Source organism: Macadamia integrifolia, unplaced genomic scaffold, assembly GCF_013358625.1.
Source record: "Macadamia integrifolia cultivar HAES 741 unplaced genomic scaffold, SCU_Mint_v3 scaffold631, whole genome shotgun sequence".
Classification (NCBI taxonomy): Eukaryota; Viridiplantae; Streptophyta; class Magnoliopsida; order Proteales; family Proteaceae; genus Macadamia; species Macadamia integrifolia.
This window is the reverse complement of record NW_024870502.1, coordinates 249,016-274,834: the sequence shown is the minus strand read 5'-3', so window position 1 is coordinate 274,834 and position 25,819 is coordinate 249,016. Positions and strand designations below refer to the sequence as shown.

The 25,819-nt window shown below is 39.1% G+C and overlaps 1 protein-coding gene across 2 annotated transcripts in view; it reads left to right on the top strand.

Annotated features, from left to right (window-relative positions):
* Positions 1 to 25,819, top strand: part of LOC122069529 (probable transcription factor PosF21) — a 59,890-nt gene that overhangs the window by 28,692 nt on the left and 5,379 nt on the right. For both annotated transcript variants that reach the window (XM_042633570.1, XM_042633571.1), the window contains exons 3-4: positions 938 to 1,070; positions 1,249 to 1,333. In XM_042633570.1, coding sequence (XP_042489504.1) covers positions 938 to 1,070; positions 1,249 to 1,333 — 218 coding nt within the window. The remainder of the gene's footprint in view (positions 1 to 937; positions 1,071 to 1,248; positions 1,334 to 25,819) is intronic.

Sequence of the window (25,819 nt, the reverse complement as noted above, 5' to 3'; positions counted from 1 at the left end):
CCTAATTATTCGTATAGTTCATAATTGGCTGAATTATTCCTGTTATATTTATATATGTTGTTTTGTGTTGATATTCATTGTTGTGGCCCTTACTTTACAGTTTTGGGGTAAGCGGGTGTAACATGGTGTATTAAAACCTAGAGGTTGGGTGTTTGATCCATGCTAAGTGCGAGGGATTTGTGTTATGTGTTGTGCTTCTCTAATGGGTTGTCCCCTTGGTGCCACATGATGGTGTCACGTGTAGAGCTCTATGTGTGCTTGTGTGGGCCTGCATGTGCTGGTGGGTTGGGGGGGGGGAGAGGGGTGGGGTTGTTGTGTGTTGATATACATTGTTGTCCCTTAATAGCTTAAAACATTGATAGATAAAAAAATCACAAGTTTTCCAAATCTTTGGGAGCAGTTTGGATTCAGCTAAATTATTCATATTATTTCTGTTTGGCTGAATAATTTGCCGAGTAGTTCGCAAATTTAACATCTATGGTCCATATACCCATAACCCATCCCATAACATTTAGTCTATCAAGCCCATTGCCCCTTTGAAATTCCCAACGTAAGTGGCTTCAAGACCAGAATTACAGGTTAAAACTTAAAAGAGCATTCAGCATTAGGATTTTAGCTGCCTTACCTTATTATTTACCGAGTGGATGAATTTTTCCTCCTTTAGGTAGAGGTGAGGGCATCAGCTGATGGAGTATGTTAAGGGTAAAGTCCCAGAAAATCCCTTAGGGTAAGGATTAGGTCATCATCCATTCCTATACTCCTCGTTGCCACCCTAACTTCAAGGTACTTCAAATTCTTTTTCTTTAGTGATGATGTGCATATTAGTTTCAATTTACTCGGATGATGAGTGAAAAAGAACTTTGCCCTTATCTTGGTCTTTTAAATTACCAGGCAAGAAGTATTGAACAATTATTGACCATCTGTTTCATGTGAATAGAATCTGGGCTAATAGGCAGTCAGCAGCAAGGTCAAAAGAAAGGAAAATGCGCTACATATCTGAGCTTGAACGCAAAGTGCAGACACTGCAAACCGAAGCAACTACACTGTCTGCTCAATTGTCAATGTTGCAGGTGTATTTCATACCATTGTCCTCTTCAAACTGAAGAGTCGAATCTCATTGTAGAAATTGAAATCATGGCCTCTCATTCTTGCTTGTTTTACAGTGTCTACCCTGAATAAACCTTGCTTGCTTGTTCACCTATTATTTGGATCTGATTGATATTTTTTATTTGGGTTCCCCATGGGCAGAGAGATACCACAGGTCTGACTGCTGAAAACAGTGAGCTGAAACTGCGTTTGCAGACAATGGAGCACCAGGTTCACTTGCAAGATGGTAAGGATAGAATCTAACCTTTTTGCTTGTTTTTAAGTTTCTTTTATGGGGAAGGTGGTACAAGGGGCAGTTTTCAGTTGCCTGGCACCCAAAAATTGATGCTCAGGTAAGCCCCATCCTCCTTATTTAGGTATCAAGTGCAAGTGAGATGAGGATTTCCATGGCTTTTAACGATGCTCTGAAAAGTGATTGGAAAGTCAAGGTGGGCCAAATCAGGTTAATGGCTGAAATTATAGGGGTAATAGTCCAACACATGGTGACCCTTATGGTTGATTTGGATCGCCAAATTTTGCAGGTGCTCCCATCCAACATTCATGTTGGCTATATCATCCCCACATGCAACTCAAATCAGGCCATTTGTTGTGCTAGACCTAGCAAAACTACTGTTGTGCTACTTCTTTTGTCTTTTCTTTGTTGTCCTTTCTGAGAGGATTTTGTGAAAGCCCTAGGATATATATATGATGGCATAAGTTACTTGGTTTACTAACATTCATGCAGTGTACATGCTTACTTGATTGGAGCTTCCAACCTAATGCTTATTATTTATTTTAAGTGGCTTATATAGCATTCTGAAAATAATTTCTGTAGTTAGTTGACTTTTGTACTGGTGAGCTAATGGCTATGGATATTCCACAATGGAAGAGTTCTATGTATGGACCTACTAAAGGTTTTCCATCAGTTAAGTAATTCTTTATAATTAGCCATAACCCGTCAATTTTTTTGCATGGATCCTCGCTCTCGTCCTTGCTTGGAATCTCCATATAGCCAACCCGATTAAGTTGGGATAAGGTTTTGGATGTTGTTGTTTATAATGTTCTACACTGAGACGGTCATGATTTGTGGAAAAGGCATTTGAAGGGTGATGTAAGGAAGATTAGGGTTGTAATCAACCCCAGTAAAGGACTAGTGATAGGCTCCAAAAAAATCTTCAAACAATAGACTCAAATATCGTCAGAAAGTTCAACTGAGAAATAAACGCGGTTTAGGGCAGAATTAGGGTAGTCTGTATCTTGCAAACCAGGGCTCAGATGAGCCTAATTTTTGGATCGAATGGAGCACTTGTATGATTCAATAAGCCCCCCCAAATTTGGTCAATTTCTGATGGTTGAACTGGGAGACATGCCGGTTGCAAGCATAGTTGTCAAGGCGTTGCCAAGGCGTACTAGGCGTCCAGGCGGTTTGCCTGGGGCCTAGGCGACAGTCGCCTTATTGCACTGTATGCCGCCTTGTGTTTTGGCACTTATTTATGCCAAATGAAGTAAATGCTTTTTATATTTGTTATTTCATTTTTATATTTATTATTTTATTTACTTAAGATATTATTCATAAATAAGCAAATACCCCCTATTTGAATCCAATAAAAATAGTTTAAAAATCAAATTCTAAAAGGATAAAAAGTCAACCACCCAGTCCAAGAAGAAAAACTGGATTTTGGTTATAGGGGCGATTTTCAACTTTTAAATGTTGGAGTTTTTCTCAATTATGAAAATTTTATAAATTCTATCATGTTAAAACATTGCTAAAAACCAAAAGTCTGGTAAAATAATTTTTTGTTTTGATATCCATAAAATTATTTTCATTCAGACGATTTTAACAGCATTCGCACACTTAAAAATAAGTTTGACCGGAGCATAACTTGGTCATTACAACTCAGATTTAAGTAATCTTAGACTTGTTGGAAAACTGGTTTTATATTATAACTAATACAAAAAGTCTCATGTAAAAATAATATCATTTGACCAGTCAAACTTATTATAGAACCAGAGCATTTCTCTAAATTTTATTTTTTTTATAACTTAATATGACTTAATGTTAATTTTTTATGATTTAATATGGCTAAATGTTGATTTTTAATGACTTGATGTTGCTTAATCTTGATTTTTTATGATACAAGGTATATATAGCTTACTAAATAATGTTAGAAAATAGGAAAAAAAAAATATAACAGTTGGTCGCCTTGTTTGCCTCAAGGCGTGCGCCTTCTCGCCTAAGCGCTTAGACAACCCTCCACCGCCTTGGTTTGCTTTGGTGCCGTGACAACTATGGTTGCAAGAAAAAAGAAACTTTGGTACTTCTCCAAGAACTTAGGGAAGCAGTTCCAGATGATCCTCAAAATTGGATTGAAGGTTCTTTGTATGATGCCTATCTGTTGTCCTTAAAAAGTTGAGCCTCAACTACTGGCTGGTTTGGGGAGAACTGGAGATAGGTTATCAATTAGGAAACCTTTAGGAAACAAGGCTGCAAACTACTGTAGGGCCTGTTCTGCAGGTCGAAGGAGCCTTTTGGAAATCCTAATATAACACAAAAGCCTGGTGGTAGAAGCTCAAGGGATGCTGAGATCAGGGGGCTCGGAATCTGCCCAGAAAAATCACCTAAAAGCTGTCACAGGCTCCTCCGTTGTTCAGCAGAGTAGCAGCTTTTCTGGTTGGTTTTGATCCTTGAATCAAAAATCAATTGCACTCTTGATAGCTTTACAATACTCAAAGAAATAACAGAAATTAAAAGGGAAAAACAGAATAATACAGAGGGATGAGAATGGGAAAGAAGAATGGTAGTTGGTTCAGGCCTCTTCACCTTCTTGAGTTTTTGGGCATCCCACCCCTCGTCGACCCTCATAGCCATGTAGAAACTTCTCAGCTATTCATTAATCAAATCTTCTTCTAAGGCTTATAATCAGTTACATTATATAGGCTTGACAGCATTGTACAAAATTGGTAAGTAATGGGAAAGGAAATAGTTGAAATAAGAAACTACATAAAAAGGGAGGTAACTAAACTAAGAAACTAACAGCTAAAACAATTACTTGTCAACTAAGAAAAACACAAAAAGAAACAAAGTCTAGTCCATGGAAAAGGAAACAAAATCTGGAAATCACAAAGAGACAAAATGTCACAACCCGCTCCCAACACTAGGATACTAGCGGTGTGAATAAGACGCTTACCGTCTTATGCCTCTACTAGGATCTCTGATAGTAGTACCTTAACCGTCACAATTACACAATACCGAATCAGCTAAACAATTGCAGTGGAATCAGAGTATAATATAGTGGAATCATGAATCAAGCGGGGAAAACAACTAATGTTAATATATTACATTACAAAAGTTTATTCTGTTCACATCTGTCAAAACATACATATAGTAACTCAAAAAAGAATACCATCCAAAAATAAGGTATTAGGATGATAACAGATCACCACCCGACTCACGGTGCTACATACGCACATGTATCACAAGCACAATCGTGGTGCTCCTCGGCTTCTGGTGTCCACCAGTCATCGACTCCGTACTCAGACACAGAGGAAGAAGTGTCACTTCCCAGTGGCACTACAACACCTGCATCATCATCTAAACAGCAACACGCACGTGGTGTGAGCTTCAACGAGCTCAGTGAGGGATGGGGTTTATGCAAGCATATACACAGTCCATGATGCAAGAATGATGTAGTTCATTTTACATTAAACCACCTAATATACAACTAAGTGGGTTCATGGTACTACGACGCATTAGGTTGTATCCTTGGTCCCAAAAATGACACATCGGTCACCCAGCGATGTATACAACCATCGGCCTGCCGGTCCCGGAATGTGACCATCGGTCACCTGGCAAACCCCTAATAACCCCGTCCTGGTAGTCATTGAAATAACCTAGAGTGGGGTGAATAGGTTATGCTAATGGAAAGTTAAATCTTTTCGAAATAATATCGCAAGTATGATTGCGAAATAAAAATGTGGAATAAAATAAAGTTCACAACCACACAAGACCAAGATTTATAGTGGTTCGACTCAACTTGAGTCTAGTCCACTCCCTACAAGATTCTCTTGTAAGGTATTCCACTAGGTCTTCACATTTAGTACAGTAGGTAGGGAGGAAAACCTTTACACAATCTTTTAAGGATAAGAGAATCCATACAATCCCCTTTACAGGTAGAGAGGCATGTTTACAATCTCATTTAAGGTAGAGAGACACCTTACACTCTTTTAAAGATGAGAGAATCCTCTACACAAGCCTAAGTACAGTCTAGACTTAATGTAAAAACAGAGAAATAAAAGTAGTGGAATAGAAGAGGGTTACCGCTGGTGCAAATGAGATATGCAATAATGGAATGAATGCACCTTGGTGAGTCTTCAGTGAGCTTTGACTTTGAACAATAGAAATATGGAAGACTTTGATAAGGACTTGAGCTTATTCTTGTGATAAAGTGATAAGTGCTCAAGTAATGTGGAATCCCTTTTGACCTTGAATGCTATCAAAAGTGTGCTCTAATGCTTAGTATTAATGAATATTTAATTGAGAGCATTAGTGGTATTTATAGGTGAGGTTAGGTGGTCCTTTTAGGTAGTAAATTTGGGTCTAACAGTTATATTTTGGGTCCATCTGTCAACCTCCATCGGTAGCCGGTTGTCCTCCAAGAGCTGTTGGAGTAAAAAACTAGCCGTTGGAGCCAGGCAGACAGGCACTGGTCGACCGGGGGTTTCAGCCGGTTGACCTCCACAAGGCTCGGATAGTTCCGGTCGACCTGTAGGCTCAGACAGTGCCGGTTGACCTCTTGCAGTTCTGTCCAGATTTTGACAGACTACTGTCATACTGACCCGTCATTAGTGTTTCGGCCGTAACTTTCTGGTCCGACCTCAGATTGACCCAATTCCAATTGTGTTGGAACCGTGACTCGATTTCTTACAACTTTCATGAAGGTCCCATCTCCTGATACTGACTCTATGGTTACTCAAAATACCCTTGAGTCAGGTCAAAGTGGTTTTCACTAAATTTCACTAGAGCATATTTTTCTTAATATGTTCCATATCATATAGGGATTTTCATACTTGATCAAAGTATGTCCTAAGGTCATTCTAGTATGGTGCAATGCAAATGTATGAGGTGCGTGCACGTATATATTTGAGAGGTTACATATCACATCGAGAAGACTATTCTATCCTAGTGGTCTTCATCTTCACTTGATACTTCCACTCTTGACACTTCATCTTCTATTCTTCTTGTTTGCAATTCCATGTCTTGAGCTTCATGTGTTGTTTTCTCAAAGCTTGATTTCTTGAAGCTTTGTTATGCAAGAACTTGGCTTCAAGATGTCCTTTTACACTAAGCAACTCTTAACACTTGTGGTTGATGCCACTATTTGTTTGTTATCTTCAAAACACATTTAGGAGTGTGGGCATGTTCCCAACAATCTCCCCCTTTTTGGTGATAACAAACAAATAGAAAAAAAATATATATAATGCAAGTAGAATTGTAATTTTCAGAAACAAGAAATCCACATACAATCTCATATTTCTCCCCTTTTTTTCAACAGCAAAAAGGTGGGTGCATGAGAAGGAGTAAGATAAGACATGCTCCCCCTGCTTATATGCCAGGGGTAAAAAGTGACAAAGTAAAAAAAAAAAATCCATAAGTCATTAACACCATAAAATGTCTTACACATATAGGATTCCACAAAAAGTAGAATAAAGTAGAGTTCCAGCTCATAATTAGGGAAATTAAATGATGCAGTTGGGCGTTGGGCTTGAGATGGCCTTTGATTTGATTCCTTTTCTTTCCTTTTAGAGCTAGAATTAGTTGGTAGTATTTTTATTTAGATTGAATTTTTATTTTCAGTTGCCAATTAGGATAGTTTCTATTTTTAATAACCTACCGATTTTATGTTTTGATACTCTTTAAATAGCCATGTAATGGAAGAAAACTGATATTGAGATTTGAAGTTTTTAAGAATAGAAATTTGATATGGAAACCATGGCTTCCGTGAGTTGTTTTCCCCTCCCTGACTCTCTCTGAAATCCATTCCTCTACTTCTTCATTGTTTCTTCTTCTTTTATCTCCCTCATATCTTCATGATTTTTCTGTTTTCTTTTAACTCTATTCTGGGTGATACCTACCAGAACTGGACAATCTGTCCCTGAAGATTGGTCCCTCAGCGAGTGACCCTAAGACTTGGGTCGAGGGTAATCTGTGCCTAGGCGACTCACCTTCTTTGAAACTCAGGTCATAACGGCTCCTCTGTGTTGAGAAACCAAGCCTGCAACTGGACTGCTAGAAGTTCTACCGCCTGGCTTTATTTTTGGTTCTTCCCGTAGCCTCCCAGCTTGCAGATCCAAGGGGCCATCTTGTGGGATCGATAGAGCCTCCTATTGAGAAGCTTCGCCTGAAATTTTAAGGCCAAACTGAGACCTGTCGGCTGAGCTCCATTGAATTGAAGTTACGCCCCATCGCCTCCTCTGTTATGTACTAAGGAAGAAGACCTAGTTCTATCGTGAGTTATTTTTTTCTCATCTAACTTCTGTTTTTCCATTTATACCCCTGCCTTTACTTTCTAATTCCCTTTGAGTTTCTTTATTCCTAATTCCAGAATACCCCCCTCCATCATCTCACGTTATTCCTTGTTTCCATTTATTAGCTTGGTGACTTATAATTACAATTCTGCCACTCATTATTAGAAACACCAAATAAATTTCCAGAATTGAGTTTTCTTTGGGATTAATTCCAGATCTGTCCCATTCAGCTATTTCATCCTAAAAAGGGTTCTAATTGTGCCATAAATTACATTACTGCCACTGGTTTGTTTTAAATCGAATTATTTGTTAATTATGGGCTTATAAGTGATCCGATTCCGTCATTGGAATCCGGATCCGCATCAAGTGGTATCAGAGCAAAATTTCCTGCACTTCTCTAACCATGACAGGTAACATTACTAATACTGAGTTGAACAAATTGTATCGTGAGGTATTTGAGAACCAATAGAAAACTAATGCTAGGATTGAGAAGAATGAGGCCAAATATGACAAGTTTATGGACGACACTCAAGGTGCCCTCGCTAAGATTTTTACCTTTATGCAAAAGTCTGAAACGCGAGTCGATAAAGGACCATCTACACCACCTCCTCAGTTTAATGCCCTACGGATTGAAGATACACCTTAGAGGTAGCAACTTAATCTAGTTGTCCCACAAGATGTTACTCGGCAATTTTCTGATAGAGATTATGGCATCAAAGTTGAAGTTCCAGAGTTCAGTGGTGAAAAGGGACCTAAGGAATTTCTTGACTGGCTTACCAAAGTTGAGAGGATTTTTGCATATAAGTCTCTTCCAGACGTGAAGAAGTGTGAACTCATCCTCATCAAGTTTATTGGGTTTGCACATAGTTGTCACGGTGCCAAGGAGAACCAAGGCGGTGGAGGGTTGTCTAAGCGCTTAGGCGGGAAGGCGCACGCCTTGAGGCGAACAAGGCGACCAATTGTTATTTTTTATTTTTCCTATTTTCTAACATTATTTAGTAAGCTATATATACCTTGTATCATAAAAAATCAAGATTAGGCAACATCAAGTCATTAAAAATCAACATTTAGCCATATTAAATCATAAAAAATTAACATTAAGTCATATTAAGTTATAAAAAATCAAAATTTAGAGAAATGCTCTGGTTCTATAATAAGTTTGACTGGTCAAATGATATTATTTTTACATGACTTTTTGTATCAGTTATAATATAAAACCAGCTTTCCAATAAGTCTAAGATTACTTAAATCTAAGTTGTAATGACAAAGTTATGCTCCGGTCAAACTTATTTTGAAGTGTGTGAATGCTATTAAAATCGCCTAAATGAAAATGATTTTATGGATATCAAAAAAAAAAATTATTTTACCGGACTTTTGGTTTTTAGCAATTTTAACATGATAGAATTTATAAAATTTTCATAATTGAGAAAAACTCCAGTGTTTAAAAGTTGAAAATCGCCCCTATAACCAAAATCCAGTTTTTCTTCTTGGACGCGGGGGGGGGGGGGACTTTTTACCTTTTGGAATTTGATTTTTAAACTATTTTTATCGGATTCAAATAGGGGGTATTTGCTTATTTATGAATAATATCTTAAGTAAATGAAATAACAAATATAAAAAGCATTTACTTAAATGATATTTGGCATAAATAAGTGTTAAAACACAAGGCAATATGCAGTGCAAGAAGGCGACTGTCGCCTAGGCCCCAGGCAAACCGCCTGGATGCCTAGGCGACGCCTTGACAACTATGGGTATGCATGTTCATGGTGGGATGATGTACTGCATGCAAGGTTTGTTAGAAGACTTGGACCCGTTACTAATTGAGAGGTCATGAAGTAGATCCTGATTGAAAAATTTGTTCCTCTTAATTATGAAAAGGTAATGTTCCTTGAATTACTTAACTTGTAACAAGGGAACAAAGATGTGGATTCCTACACCCTCGAATTCCACAAGCTGTCTTCAAGATGTCGACTTCAGAAAACAGACCAGCAACGGGTGATGCGATATATCAGTGGTCTAAGTACTGAGATTTGACTCGAGTTGGCTAACACTTATTTCATGTCTGTTGATGTGGGAACGGCTCATGCCAAGACAACTGAAGAGAAGTCCATTTATTGGAAGGGTATGCTCAAGACTTCTTCAGTTTATAGACCTCCACCACGTATGGAGGAAAAGAAGCCTGAAGCTCGTCGAGTTGAAGAAAAAAGGTCAGAGTTTGTCAAGGACAGTGATGGGGTGAAGAACATTAGATGATATAGTTGTGGCGAGAAGGGTCATTACTCCAACAAGTGTCCCAATAGGACTCGCTCTGTGAATGCAGTAGAGAAGCAACCGACAGAGAAGATTAAAGATGAGTCTACTTTATATCCTTATCCCCTCGAGAAAGATGATATGTTTGACTATGATGATGAGGATGTAGAAGCTCATTCAGCTAGTCCTTCATCATTTTCAAACAGACTAGTTGACAAGGCTCCTCTCTTCAGACAGAATGGTACTCTCCTGCACGGCTCCGACCTTACTGATGTTCATGCAGTTGTTGATACTGGGGCAGAAGCAAATTTTATATCTGCTAAATTTGTTTGAGTACATTTACAGTTTGGGCCGTTACAGTACCATGCCACTTGTTTGGTCACCCCATTGGCGCACTGCGACATCCTTCTAGGGCGACCTTGGCAGCGACATGCTGGTATTCTCTATGATGGCGTACGAAACACCATCAAGGTGAAGCAAGGAGGTCGTACGTACTTATTGAGGCCACACACATTATCAGACATGCCATGTCGTCGACTGACTCCTGCTCTAGTGACACGTCAGCCTACTCTCCCTCCTCTTGTTCTTATGTTCCCATCTTCTGCTTTGAGATACGTGCCACCTCATCAATGAGCAACTTATATGAGAATCTTGGGAGCATGACCTAACTCGACGAAGTCGAGTTCTTTTAAGATCGGGAGAGCTGATGCAGTTGGGCATTGGGCTTGAGATAGCCTTTGATTTGATTCATTTTCTTTCCTTTTAGAGTTAGAATTAGTTGGTAGTATTTTTATATAGATTGAATTTTTATTTTCAGTTGCCAATTAGGATAGTTTCTATTTTTAATAACTTACCAATTTTATGTTTTGATTCTCTTTAAATAGCCATGTAATGGAAGAAAACTGATATTGAGATCTGAAGTTTTTAAGAATAGAAATTTGATATGGAAACCATGGCTGCCATGAGTTGTTTTCCCCTCCCTGACTCTCTGAAATCCATTCCTCTACTTCTTCATTGTTTCTTCTTCTTTTATCTCCCTCATATCTTCATGATTTTTCTGTTTTCTTTTAACTCTATTCTGGGTGATACCTACCAGAACTGAACAATCTGTCCCTGAAGATTGGTCCCTCAGCGAGTGACCCTAAGACTTGGGTCGAGGGTAATCTGTGCCTAGGCGACTCACCTTCTTTGAAACTCAGGTCATAACGGCTCCTCTGTGTTGAGAAACCAAGCCTGCAACTGGACTGCTAGAAGTTCTACCGCCTGGCTTTATTTTTGGTTCTTCCCGCAGCCTCCCAGCTTGCAGATCCAAGGGGCTATCTTGTGGGATCGATAGAGCCTCCTATTGAGAAGCTTCGCCTGAAATTTTAAGGCCAAACTGAGACCTGTCGGCTGAGCTCCATTGAATTGAAGTTACGCCCCATTGCCTCCTCTGTTATGTACTAAGGAAGAAGACCTAGTTCTATCGTGAGTTATTTTTTTCTCGTTTAACTTCTGTTTTTCCATTTATACCCCTGCCTTTACTTTTTAATTCCCTTGAGTTTCTTTATTCCTAATTCCAGAATACCCCTCCCTCATCTCACGTTATTCCTTGTTTCCATTTATTAGCTTGGTGACTTATAATTACAATTCTGCCACTCATTATTAGAAACACCAAATAAATTTCCAGAATTGAGTTTTCTTTGGGATTAATTCCAGATCTGTCCCATTCAGCTATTTCATCCTAAAAAGGGTTCTAAGTTGTGCCATAAATTACATTACTGCCACTGGTTTGTTTTAAATTGAATTATTTGTTAATAGTGGGCTGATAAGCGATCAGATCCCGTCCTTGGAATCCGGATCCGCATCATTAAAAATAGAGTTTTTCAATCAATAGAATTCAAACAGAATGCATATAAAAAGAGACAACCATGCTATTCTTCATCATTAAGCAGCTCCAGAATAGCGTTCTGCTTCTTCTCTATCTGGTCTAGGCGAGTAAACACTTCAGTACCAAACTTTTGAAGGTCGGCAACAGTGACGAAGGCATTAGAGGCTTCACTCCCTTGTCCTTCTTCAGGGTGACTCGGTTCAGCTGCTGCACGCCTGGAAGCAGTTCTTGGCTTCGGGATGAGGTGCATTTTCTGCACAGTGGTGAGATCTATCCCTGGGGGGATGGGCTCAAATATCTCTTCAGAGAAGTCCACATCAAAGTACTCTAGAATCTGACAAATCAGTCTCCCATTGAGCAGGTTGCCTTTCTGAAGCTTATCTCCATGTGCTACCATATTCATCAGAATAACATATGTGAGATTGATGCTCACCGACTCGCCAGCACAGTAAGTAACATAGGCATGGAATGGAGAGACTACTTCCCGGTGACCTCCCTTACGTAAGATGTTGTATTGAATGATAAGGTGCACTATCCTTCCCAAATCCGTGAGTTCTTTGGATGTGATCTAGTGGGTGTTGTCATAGTTTTTCATGATACTAGAGTACACGGTATCCACATCCATGAACTCTTCAATGTAGGTCTTGGGTTGGTAGAATTTTAGATCCCCTTCAACCGAGATATCAAGGATATCTCCCAAGGTTTAGATATCTAATTCAATGTACACACTTTTCACATAGGAATGGAGTTTTAACTCTTCTTCCACACCAGTCGCTGTAAGATTGCAGTAGAACATTCTCACAAGATGGGGGTAGCATTGGGCATCTAATTTCAAAATAGTCCCCCAACCTAGGGCATCAAAATGATCTTTGATAGCATATGTAGTGAGAGAGACAAAGTTGATGTTCTTACCTTGTTCAATTTGGCAAGGGATGTACATCTCTCAACATTCTCTAGCCAAGGAGGAGGAGAGCCACTTGTCTTCATTGGTGGAGCTTGAAGCCTTCCTCTTCCCTTTGTTGGCCATGGATTTCTTCCCCTTGCTTGGGCGTTGAGAAGCCACTGAGAGAAGGTGAAGAGAGAATGAAGAAAGTGAAGGATTTTGGGGAAGAAGATGAGAGATTTGATGGATCTAGGTTAGGAAGGGGTTTTTGGCTAGGGTTTTGAGAGGGGAAAAATCGCAATTGGGGTTTAAGTGGTTTAGGTTTTTAAAAGTGGGGAAATAAGAGCTAAAAGTCGAGTTCTTAAAACCCAATCTCGCAAGAAACGACGGCGGTGGTTGACCTGCTGTTCATGGACGGTCGACCGGCCAGTCATTCGGCCAAGGGCGGTCGACCTGCTATTTAGGGATGATCGACCGGCCAGAGTCTCTGTGAAGGGCGGTTGACCTGTGGTTCAGGGGAGGTCGACTTGCAAGCCCAAAAAGTAAAAAAAAAAAAAATGTTTTTGGTAGGGGGTTTGTAGTGGGATTTTGGACATAGATTTGCATTGGGATTTGGGTTGATGAATATGCCTCTACTTCATCCAAATGGGTTGCAAATCCCAAGCTCTTTTCTTAAAGAGTAAAACCTTTCTTCATTTAGGGGTTTGGTGAAGATATCTGCGAGTTGCTTTTCAATTTCGATGTACTCGAGGGAGACATCGTCATTCTGAATAGTATCTCGCAAGAAGTGATGTCGAATGTCAATGTGCTTTGCCCTTGAGTGTAAGATAGGATTTTTACTCAAGTTTATGGAACTGGTGTTATCGCACATTTGGGCACTACTCGAACTTCACTCAAGGTCTAGAAGAGTTTGCTTCATCCAAGGATTTGGGCACAACACCTACCAGCCACGACATATTCGGCCTTGGTGGTGGATAAAGCCACGGAGTTTTGCTTCTTGCTAAACCAAGAAACAAAGCAAGAGCCAAGAAAATGACAGCTATCACTGGCATTCTTTTGATCAACATGGCAGCCCGCAAAGTCAGCATCTGAAAAACTGACTAAGTCAAAGGGTTGGTTTTTAGGATACCATAATCCTACATCACACGTGCTTTTCAAATATTTAAAAATTCTTTTAACAGCAGTGATGTTTGATTTCTTAGGATTTGCTTGAAAACGGGCACATGCACATACGCTGTACATGATGTCCGGTCTACTTGCCGTTAAATATAGAAGGCTCCCATGCCTCTATATCTAGTAACATCCTTTGAAATGCCATCTTCATCCTTGGTGAGTTTCAAGGATGCACTCATAGGAGTGCCTGAAGATTTTTGACTGTTAGTGTCAAATTTCTTTAGAAGTTCCTTGGTGTATTTACTTTGCTTTAGAAAAATACCATTTTCAGCTTGTTTTATTTGAAGTCTAAGGAAGAAATTCAATTCTTCCATCATACTCATCTCAAATTCATTGCTCATTTTCTTACTGAAATCAGTACACATGTTCTCATTAGTTGAGCCAAAAATAATATCATCCACATAAATCTGAACAATGAGTCTGTCATCCATCCTTCTAATTTTTCACAAATAGTGTAGTATCAATCTTCCCCCTTGCGAAGCAACTTTCTATTAAGAAAGTACTCAATCTCCCATACCAAGCTCTAGGAGCTTGTTTGAGTCTATAGGGGGCTTTTTTCTCGAGTTTAAAAACATGGTTTGGAAATTTTCGGTTTTTAAAACCGGGGGGTTGAGCTACATACACCTCTTCATTCAAGAAGGCACTCTTTACATCCATTTGATATAGTTTGAAGTTCTTATGGCATGCGAAGTCTAGTAGCATTCTAATGTATTCTAATCTTACAATAGGAGCATATGTTTCATCATAGTCTATGCCCTCCTGTTGATTATATCCTTTTGCTACTAATTTGGCTTTGTTCCTTACAATGTTTCCATCTTCATCCAATTTGTTTCGAAAGACCCACTTGGCACCAATACTGGTGTGGTGGTTAGGTTTTGGGACAAGTTCCCAAACCTTGTTTCTTTCAAATTGGTGAAGTCCTTGTATGGCAACAATCCAGTCACTATCATTTAAGGCTTCTTTTATGTTCGTAGGTTCAATCTTTAAGAAAAATGCAGTATGGTTGCATATCTCAAGAGATTTTGATCTAGTTTGCATTCCTTCATCCAGATCTCCTATTATGTTATTTAAGGGATGATTCCTATGGGGAATTATTTCCTTAGGTAGTGTTTCTAATTTTTCAACGGCCTTTTTCTTTGTCCTTTTCTTGAGGTTTTTCAAGTGTTATTTCATTCATTTTATTTTTTATTTCATCAAGAACAACATCATCATCATCATCAACAAAAGGTTTATACATGTCCTTAGGCAAAGATTCATCAAATCCAACATTCATTGATTCTTCAACAGTAGATGCTCTACTGTTGAGGGAATATACCTTATATTCCTTCATCAGATTTGGCATCAAACTTTCCATGGCGATCTTTAATGTTTAGGATGAAATACTTACAACCAAACACCTTAAAGTAATCTACCGTAGGTAGTTTACCAAAATATAGCTCATAGGGAGTTTTGGAAAGCATAGATCTAAGGATTATCTTGTTAAGCACTGAGCAAGCTGTATTTACAGCTTTAGCCAAAAAATATTTTGGCAAGGAATACTCATTGAGCATTGTCCTAGGCTCCTAGCAGTTTCCTGTAGTGATCTGTTTTTCCTTTCAACAACCCCATTAGATTGAGGTGTCCTAGGAGTGGAGAAGTTATGGTCAATGCCATACTTGTTGCAATATAAATCAAATTGATTTATATTGTCAAACTCTCCTCTATGATCACCGCTTCTTACTGAATAACCTTTTTGATTTTGTAATCTTTTGCATAGTTACAAATTTATCAAATGCGCCATTTTGTATTTAAGAAAAACAGTCCATGTGTATCTAGAGTAATCATCCACAATCACAAAAGTATATGTTTTACCATTCAAACTAGATACATTGATAGGGCTAAACAAATCCAAGTGAAGGAGTTCCAAAGGTCTGGATGAAGAAACAATGTTCTTTGACTTATGGGATATCTTGGTTTGTTTGCCCTTTTGACAAGCATCACAGAAATTACTTTTATTATATTTGATCTTAGGAAGATTCTTAACAAGATCCTTGGATGCTATGGTTTGGATTAGGTTGACATTTACATGTCCAAGCATTCTATGCCATAATGATGACTCACTATGGTTAGATACCAAACAAGCAGTAAAAGGACTTGTTTCATCTAGCATGCAAAACATAGATATTATTCTTCTTTGATCCTTTTAAAATCAAATCATTATTGGCATCTTTAATATAGCAATGTGAAACATCAAAATCTAGTTTATAACCTATACCACATAGCTGACTCACACTAAACAGGTTATAATTAAGATTTTTCACATAATAAACATTTGAAATAGAAATACCTCCCAATTTAATTTTTCCAATTCCAGCAATCTTCCCTCTGCTATCATCTCCAAAGGAGATCCATCCTTCGTCCTGGTCACGTTGGCTTGAGAACAGATTCTTGTTGGATGTCATGTGTTTAGAGAATTCACTATCTATTATCCATTCAACTTCTATCTTGTTCTTCAAGCATACCTACAACAGAAATTCAGTTGTACATTGGTCCCCATAATCTCATGGGTCCGTCACTGTTAGTGTCAAATGTCCCTATTGGGACTTAAGTGGTCTTATAGCTTTTAGGTCTCTGCATGGTTCAAGAATTTCGCAGGTTTCGACCGTATCCCCAAGGTTCGAAACGATATGTCCTATGACTTTTAAAAGTCATAGGTTTTGACCATGTTTCGACGGAATTTTCCATGTTTCGACCGAAACATGGGAAATTTCGACCAAACCAATTGGTTTGACTTGACCCAGGTCCTATATAAGTTAGTTTGAAAAGAAACCTAAGCCTTCTTTAGCAGAATTCGACCCTCTCTTAGTTTTTTCTCTTAGGAGCGGGAAACAGTGGAGATTTATATTTTTTTCCTAACAAAGTTGAATCTAAGGGTGGTTCTTGCTTCATCTACATTAGAAAGACACCTTGGACTAAAAAGGTAAGTCCCAACTTTCCTAAAAATCATTTTATGTATAGAATATACTTATAAATAGAGTAGAATTATGTAAGTTTTTTATGTTACTTGTGAGGACCCGATCTACGCATTCACGGTGGCCGAATTTTTTTTTGCATGTCAATGTTTTTTTTTTTTTTTAAATGCATTTACCTATAACATAGTTCAATCAACAAGTCAACGTAATGATTATTGGACCTTTGGTTCACCACACAAGTAAGACTGTGTTTTTTTTTTTTTTTGTGAAACTAATGATGTGAATGTGTTAGAAATGTTTAAAATAGGATGTACACAAAAAATCAGACAAAAAAAACACTGTTTGGGGGTCGAAACCTAAGTTTCCACCATATTGGGAAAAATTCCCCAGTATCCTTGAAATTTCCTAGGTTTCGACAGAAATTTCGGTCTCCCAGGGGTCGAAACCCAATACCGTGAACCTTGGGTCTCTGAGTTTGTCTTTGGGATGACCTTGGGTTTCTCTAAGTTCTTTTGGGTTCATATGAATCATATGATCTTTGAGGTGTATAAGATCTTTGAGATTTGTATGGTCTTTGAGATTGGTATTTCCCTTGAGGTCTTCTGGGTATGTTTTATATGTTTGGAAATGTCTAGGTGTCATTTCAACAGAGAATGCCTTTGAAGTTGGAATCTTCTATATCTAGGCATAGGTCTTGAGTCCTCTTGAGGTCTATATTGCCTTCTCTGGGGAGTATAGTAGTAGGCATGGTTGGCTTTGGTTCTTTGTCTCTCATTTTGATAGTTGATGGTTTTTCTTTTCTTAGCATTACACTGGTTAATGGAGTGACCAGTTTTCTTGCAAAAACCACATTTAACATAAGAGGTGGATGGTTGGTTTCCTTGGTCAATCCTTCTTGGGTTCTTAACCTGTTTTTCTTTTCTTCTAGATGGGTTTTGTCCATCATATCCCAGTCCTTTTTTCATGAGGACCTTTGCGTTGGGATCTAAGAAGATTGTCAAGGTTTCTTTGTCCCTTGGTAAAGGTACTAAGAGTGGTGGCTAACTTTGAGTTTTCTTCTTTAAGTTCACTCACCCGGGAAGTTGGAGCATCCACTCTCTGGTTTAGAGTGACTACTTCCTTTTCCAATTGACTTTTGTCTAATTCTAATATTAGACTCTCTTCATATAAAGCCTCAAAGGCTTTTTGAAGTTCTTCATTCGAGTCATTTAAGGAGGATTCAATTTGGGTTTGTTGGCTTACCTCTTGTTTTTCATCTCCAAGAGCCATCAAGGCTAGGTTGGTGACTTCTTCTTCGGAGTCATTTTTCTCTTCTTCATCACTCGAATCCCATGTGGTTACATAAGCTTTCTTCTTTGGTTTGTGTGGGCATTCAGTTTTGAAGTGTCCAAGTTTCCTACATTCAAAGAATATCACGTCCTTTTTATCAGTAGAGGTTTCCTTAGATTTGGATTTGGATTTACCTTGCTCCCCGTAGGATTTGTCTCTGTATGGTACTCTTCCTTTCTTCTTAAGGGACTTGTTGAACTTTCTTGTGATGAGGGAGATTTCCTTCTATATGTCGAAGTCATCATTATCATCACTTACCTCTTCAACCGTTTGGGACGATTTTAGTGCTATAGTTCTTATCTTGCTTTCTAGAGCTTGTTTGTGAGCCGTCAGTTCCATCTCATGAGTCTGTAGAGATCCCAATAGATAGTCGAGAGTGATCTTTGTTAGGTCTTTAGCCTCTTTTATAACAGTCTTCTTTGGTCTCCAAGCTATGGGTGTGGATCTCAAGATTTTTCTGACTTTTTCAGCATTAGAATAGGTCTTACCTAGACTTTTAAGGCTATTCACAATATCAGTAAAGCGTGTAAACATTTCAGAGATAGTTTCATTTTCTTTCATAACAAAAGATTCATAAACTGAAACTAGTTGGCCTACCTTTCTTTCCTTTACCTCTTCTGTACCTTCATGTGCAACTAGGAGCATGACCTAAATCTCTTTGGTAGTGTCACATGTTATTACCCGGTTGAATTCTTTTTCATTTACGGCACACTGTAGAAAGGTGATGGTTCTGAAGTTGTACTAGATGAAGACTATCATCTGCAATCCATTCCATCTCGTCCTTTTGTACTTTCTTTCCTTCAACCTCTTTAGTGATGACATAGGGTCCATTCTCTATAGCTCTCCACTCAAGAATGTTATGTCCACAAACAAAATTCTTAAACCTACATTTCCAAAAGGAGAGTAAGGGGTCTTGAGGCGTTCTTGCTTTCTGGTGGTTCTTGGGATGTGGCCATGATCTTTGACTCACTTTAAGACAAAATAGTCCCAAATAAGTTGAGCTCTTGCTTTGATACCAATTGAAATAACCTAGAGGGGTTTGAATCGGTTATGCTAAGGGAAATTTAAATCTTTTCGAAATAATATCCCAAGTGTGATTGCAAAAAAAAAAAAAAAATGCAGAATAAAATAAAGTTCACAACCACACAAGACCAAGATTTATAATGGTTCACAACTGGGCCATTCCCTTGGCTGGGATACCTAGCTGATGTTGATGATGCATCTTATGATGGGCAGTGACGGACTATCAGAACAATTGGGGCCCAAACATGTCATGAGATTCATATGTGGTGCATTCGGAGGAGCGGCTACGACATCTACTATGGTATGCAACTCGTGGACACCAAAAAAAAAAAAAAAAAAAAAAAAAATCGAAACCAAAGTTCCCACCAAACCGGAAAAATTTCCGTGATTTGCTCAAAATTTTCCAAATTTCCACCGAAATTTTGGACTCCCCAAGGGTCGAAACCTGATATTTTGAACCTTGGTCGAAGATCCATTGCCAATGATGCAAAAAATGGCATTCAAAGCTAATGGTCTAAGATTTAGGATTTTCCTCTAGATCCAAGAGGCATCCCTATGGGAGGGAGTAGACCAAAGGGATTCAGTCTTAAGAGGAGAAGAATAGACCCAATACACCCAAAAAATGTTGTTTTGGAGGAAGTTTTCCAAAAGAGTTTAAGGATCCCAACATTGTTGGCTTATTTAGTTTTGCTTAACCCTAGACCACCCTTAGATTTGGGGAGGTAGACAACAACCTAAGTAGTTGGGTGGAGAAATTTGGAGGAATCAACTCCTTTCCAAAGGAATGAGCAAAAATGGTTCTCTATAGCCTTGGTAGAAGAGGCGGGGAGGGCAAAACTGCTAGACCAATATAGGTACATGGACTGAAGCATGTATTTGATCTGAGTTAAGCGACTTGCGTATGACAAAATCTTACCCTTCTAAAGTTGGAGTATTTTCCTCAAGAGATCGAGCATGGGGGAGCAGTGGTGGGTAGTCAGCCTAGAAGACATGAGAGAAAGGCCCAAATATTTAACCAGAAGGGAACCAAGAGAGAAGCCAACAAGGCCAAGAAGTTGGGCTTGAACCGAATCAGAGACATTAGAAAGAAAGAGGTTGGATTTGAGGAGGTTAATGTGAATGCCTGAAAGGTTCTCAAAGAGATGGAAGGAAGACATGATGGTGGAGATGGAAAGCGGGTCCGCTTTAGAGAAGAGCATAAGAGCATCAATGAAGCCAAGGTGGGAGAGCAAAAGGGGTTGCATTTGGGGATCGAGGAGATGAGATGATGATCAGTGTTAGATTGGATAGATCTAGAAAGCACTTCAAGGGCTAAGGAGAAGAAGAAGGGGAAGGGCAACCTTGCCTGATACCAACAGATGAGGAGAAATAACCTGCTGGGCTACCATTATCGTGACTGAAAAGCGAGTGGAGGAGACGGGAGGGAAGGACATTTGAATTAGGACTTTGGAGATGAAGTCCCAATGAGTGTAGTCAAAAGCTTTATGAATTTTGATTTTGAGAAGAGCGGCGAGGCAGTGGGATTTTCGATCGAAGACTAAAAATTTTATGACATAGAATGTTGTTGTCAGCAATGTTTCTACCAGCAATGAAGGTAGACTGGTTAGGGCTAACTGGAGAGTAGGTGACTTTTTGGATCCTTTTAGCTAAAATTTTGGCAATGAATTTGTAGAGGATATTACAGAGGGAGATGGGTCTGAAATTAGACATGGTAGCCGCCCTTTCCTTTTTGGGGATGAGGTAGAGGAAGGTATGATTGACCCCACTGATCTGTTATCTAACTCTAGTTCAATTACTACATAGCTAACTCCAGGCATTCCAATCTTTGTATACATATACCAAATAAGGCTAAGTCGCTAAGAGCCTATGACAATCAAGGCGGAAAGATTAAGTTGTAAATGTAAAAGGGTATACGAAAGGGATTAGGATTAGTAACTTTGTCTGGTTAAGAGTGTTAGATGGTTACACTCACCTAGTCACCCCATGACCCATGTTTACCGTTTAGTACTTTAGTCAATATTTTTCAAGTTTTTTATCCGGCGCATCTGGTTTCTATTCAGTGCAACTGTCGATTTTCCGGTTTTGAACTGAACTGAACTGGGAATAGAACCTATGAAATCAGAATCGTGTTGTTTCTTCACTCTCCGGTTTGATTTGATCATAAATAGTCTGTTCCGATTCCGATAAATGGTTTCGGTCACCTAGGCAGTTGTCACCTTTTGTGATAAAAATAAAGTGGTTACAACCCAGACCCCTAAATAACCGCTTGGACGCCTTGACAACTATGTAGTATGGCTGAAGAAATGCTTGAAGTCCTCCACAACAGCCCTATATAACCTAGGGTATAGATCTCTAAACCTTGAGGAACTCGATCGTGAGCCATTGCTACTAGATGATGCCTGTGGAATTATCACTGGCATGTATTTATTTATTTATTTTTGCAAAAATAGTTATTTGAAAAAGTGAACTTCCAGCTTTGAATCTTGCACAAATCTTCCAACAACACAAACAAATCGCCATTTCTGCCATGTTCCTTTGCCGCCCAAGTAATTGTGCCAATCTTGTACAACTGTAATTTGGCCTAGTAAGAAACAAATTTTGACCCATTTCGCTCGTGGTACGGAATTTATACTAAAGGCTTCGAATGGTTTTGATTGAAATATTGGTGAAACGAAACGAATCACCGAAATTTCAGTCGAAATATTGCAATCCTTTAGTATATTAGGCTGTTTCATTTCGATAGACTGTGAAGCCGAAATATACGTCGAAGCCTTATATGATGCTTGTGTGCCCCCTTCCTTCGTCCATGTGTACAGTGGTTCTGACCATAATTAGCACGACTTCTAGGTGAACCAAGGCAGTGGAGAGGGCCTGGTTGTAAGGCAACCAAGGCGACTAAGGCTCTGTACTGTAACGATTCTATTTTTTAAACTTGATTCTGGGTCTGGCACACTTTTTTGTATTTCTATTTTTTTGGAGTGATTCTGCATCTTAAATGTTGTGTGGTAACCCCCCCAAAAAAAATGATTTTATAACCAGAAGAAATAGAAACCTGTATGGTTTGCACTTAATAGAATCGTTTATGTTAGAAACCAATATTTACATAAAATGCCATCTTCACCATGGGTGTCAAAAGTTGTGATTTTTAAATAAAATCTAAGAATAGTCAATGGTCCATTAGAATGTCAAGTAAAATGAAAATCCTCCATGTAGATGGGACCCAAGAACTCAAGAAGCTTCTGTTCCCTGCAACCTTTCTACATACCAAGTAAAATGAAAATGCAAGAATCCATGAAACCAGACCAAGCTTGTTTTAGATGGTTCTCACACCCACACAGGCACACAGCCACACAAAGACAAATATACATGCACACAAACTAACAGGGCCCTTCTACCAACTAGTGAATCTTCTTCGCTGATTTGACAGAAATGGCCAGATTAGGATGATTCATTTGATTCCATTTTCTCCATCAAAAGACTTTTAAGAGTGTGGAAAGTGGGTATCCTTAAATCCATGGTTTGAATACCATAGCTAACCATTATTATTTTGAAATCAACACTACACTTCTCTTAACAACCCCCAGTGGCAACCCAGATCTCTATCTCTGTTTTGTTACTTGGCAATCACTGATCAATTCCCTAACACTAGTTGTTGGTCATTGGTTTTCCTATTGTACCATGAAAACGATCAATACAAACATTTTAATTTCCAAAATAATCCGAAACAACATAGGTGAACACAAGCATTTGGAACTTCGACCTGGCTGGATCAACAAGGTAATCAGCAAAAAAAAAAAAAAAGTTTACCAGAGGGAGTGAAAGACAGGGAAAGAGATCGACCTACCTTGCTGACGGAAGATCTGCGTCGTCTTCATAGACGGTTGCTGCAACAAACTTAAATCCTGTTGGAACAACGAAATAAGTTGGAAACGAAGAAGAAAATCAGTAGGGAGAAGGAGAGACAGAGCGTGCAAGAGAGGGAGAGACCTTGACCTTGGATCACCGATGACAGATCGACAGAGGCTCTGTGTTCTTGCTTCAGTTCCTTTCACGCTGCATATGCTTCGTATCTCTAGCCGTCACAACTATGAAAGAGGGTAATAGGGTTTTGCTTCACTTACCTTCACCTATTGTTATGTTTTGAGGGTAAAGTACATATTTGCCCCTCTTAACTTAAGTTACACAGTTGGTTTGACGCCTTTTGCTCAGAATCAATTCTGAAAATGAGAAGCACCACTTTTATGTTCCGAAAAAGGGATTCCAAAACCTTAAAAGTGTCCGGTTCATTTAAAAAAAAACAAGAAATTGAACCGGGCGTACCATACAGATTTTACCCCATTTCTGTTCCAAAAAAATGAAAACACAATAGAATCCATTTTTTAGATCGTTACAATACAGAGCCTAAAACGCCCACCTAAGTGACCATGGCGACACTAGTTTTGAACGCACATGGATGCCAAGGCGGTCCCCTGAGTGACTCCTAGGCCACCTTGACAACTATGGCTCCAACACACCTACACGAGGGTGAGTGTTGGAACCCACATTGTCTGTGTTATGCAGGAGTAGATTACAAGAAACTACCCCAGCAGTTTATAACCCTAAACAATACAAATAGGAGCAGGAAACAAAGAAATAAGACCATCAAATAAAACCCCAAGGATACAATACCATACAGGAGTAAAACTAGCCCAAAACCCAACCCGATAGGAAAGAGAAAGACCTGCTATAGAGTTGGAAAGAGAGAGGTGCGGCTAGGTCTGTAAGAGTCCGATTGAGTTGCACTCTTGGGCGTAGATAGTCCCTAGGGAGGGTACAAAACCCCCAAAGTTGAGAGGATTCTGACGGTTGGTTGTGAAGTTACAAGCTCTCTTGATTTTCTGACCTGGGAGAGAGAAAACTTCAAGATTCTTCAGAACAGCTGGTCGATGTCAGATGGTCTTCAAGAGAGGATCGATTGATCTTCGAAAAGTGTAGAACCAGTCCCCAAAAGGATCTGCAGACTAAATCTTAGACTTGGGCAGCAATGAGGGTCGATTGGCTTCAAGAACAGGAACTCTTTGGCTGATCGATTCTGGTTTTTAATGCTTGGACAGATCTGAACTTCTTTAATACTCACAGCAACAGTAAACACAAACAGCAGCAATTAAGAATGAAAATAGAAAGATTAAACAAAGAAAAAAACAAGGGAAAGTGGGGGAGGAGTGGCTGTCTCGGCTAAGGCTTCTCACCCACAACTATATCAGTTGTTTTAACATAATAACTGCAATATTCTTTATTCAAATATACCATTATGAGTACATAGGCTCCTCTATTTATAGAGGGCAGAATAGCAATCAAACTACTACTAGGAGCTAGTTTCCCAATAGGACTAGACACTCCTACTACAACTAGGACTAGGACTTGACTTCATGACTCCAACATGGAGTAGGACTAACTAACTAATAGTCCATATAGGACTGTACAATCAACCAATAGCCTAATGAGCCTTTATTGAATTAAATAACAACTAATTAAACTAATGAATTAAATCCCATTTTCTTACATTTTACCCATATTTTAAGCCCATTAAAGTGGTCAATTTCAAAGAAAACCCATGGGATCAAAGGCCCGACACATATATAACACAACCCAAGGCTGATTTGCAATAAAATAAGCCCAAGTGACTTATCTACATCAACTCGCCCTCTCTTAGAAAAAATTCGTCCTCGAATTTTGTAGAGTTTGAGGGTGATTATATCATGGTGCACATCCCTCTTCAAGCCATAGAAAAATTCAGGTAGCTCTTTAATAATAAAGATATAGTCTAGATGTGAGGAACTTGATCTTCAAGATCCTTTAATGGAATGCATTGGGTCATCTACATATGCACCTTTGATCTCTTTTAACTTCAATGCAACATAAAGCTCTTTTGGTTCATCTACCTGGTGGTTCCCAATCAGTTCCGTTGATGGTTCAAACACAACTGTATTCTTGAACTCCTTAGGATCTTCCTCTTAGCTGTTCACAATCATCACAGTTGTTGTAGTGTCAAGTTCCTCAGTTTCAACCCCATTGTCCATTGTGGCAACATTGTTGCTTTCGATTTCTTCTACATGAGTCTCGTTGATGGGAACATCAATGACTAGTTCTTCCTCAACAATAGGAATGGCTGAAAATTTTTCAGCACTAACTTCAACTTTTGATTCTGGTTCACTGGTCAGAGGTGTCTTCTCTTGTTGCTCCTTTGCATTAGACGCTGATGATTCCTTCATGCTCTTGTCAATTGTGGGTGGCTTTTGGACATCTGGTGGAAGGAAGTACCTGCTTCGTTCATGCTCAGATAGGTAAATGCCTGCTAACTCATACTGCATCTCGTCCCACGTTCTAGGTTTACATCCTTGAGCTTGAAGTTGCCTTTCACTGACTCTCCATTGCATTCAAACACAATCACTCATCTGGGAACATACATATTGGCGTTTTGGTGTCTTTGTTAAGTTGTAGTTGTCAAAGTACATGTCCAATTCACGCATCCATTCAAGGAATTCCCCATGAAAATAACATGGTTGATCATTAGATTGGGCAGCAGTAGATGTATTCTGATGGAAATCTTGTGGAGGGAAGAGCCTTCTTTGGAAATATATAGGGAGGTATTGTGTCACTAACTCATACTTCATCTCTTCCCAAGTCCTAGGCTCATGTCTTCGAACTCGGAGTTGCTTTTTATGGACTCTCCACCAATCTCTAGCACGA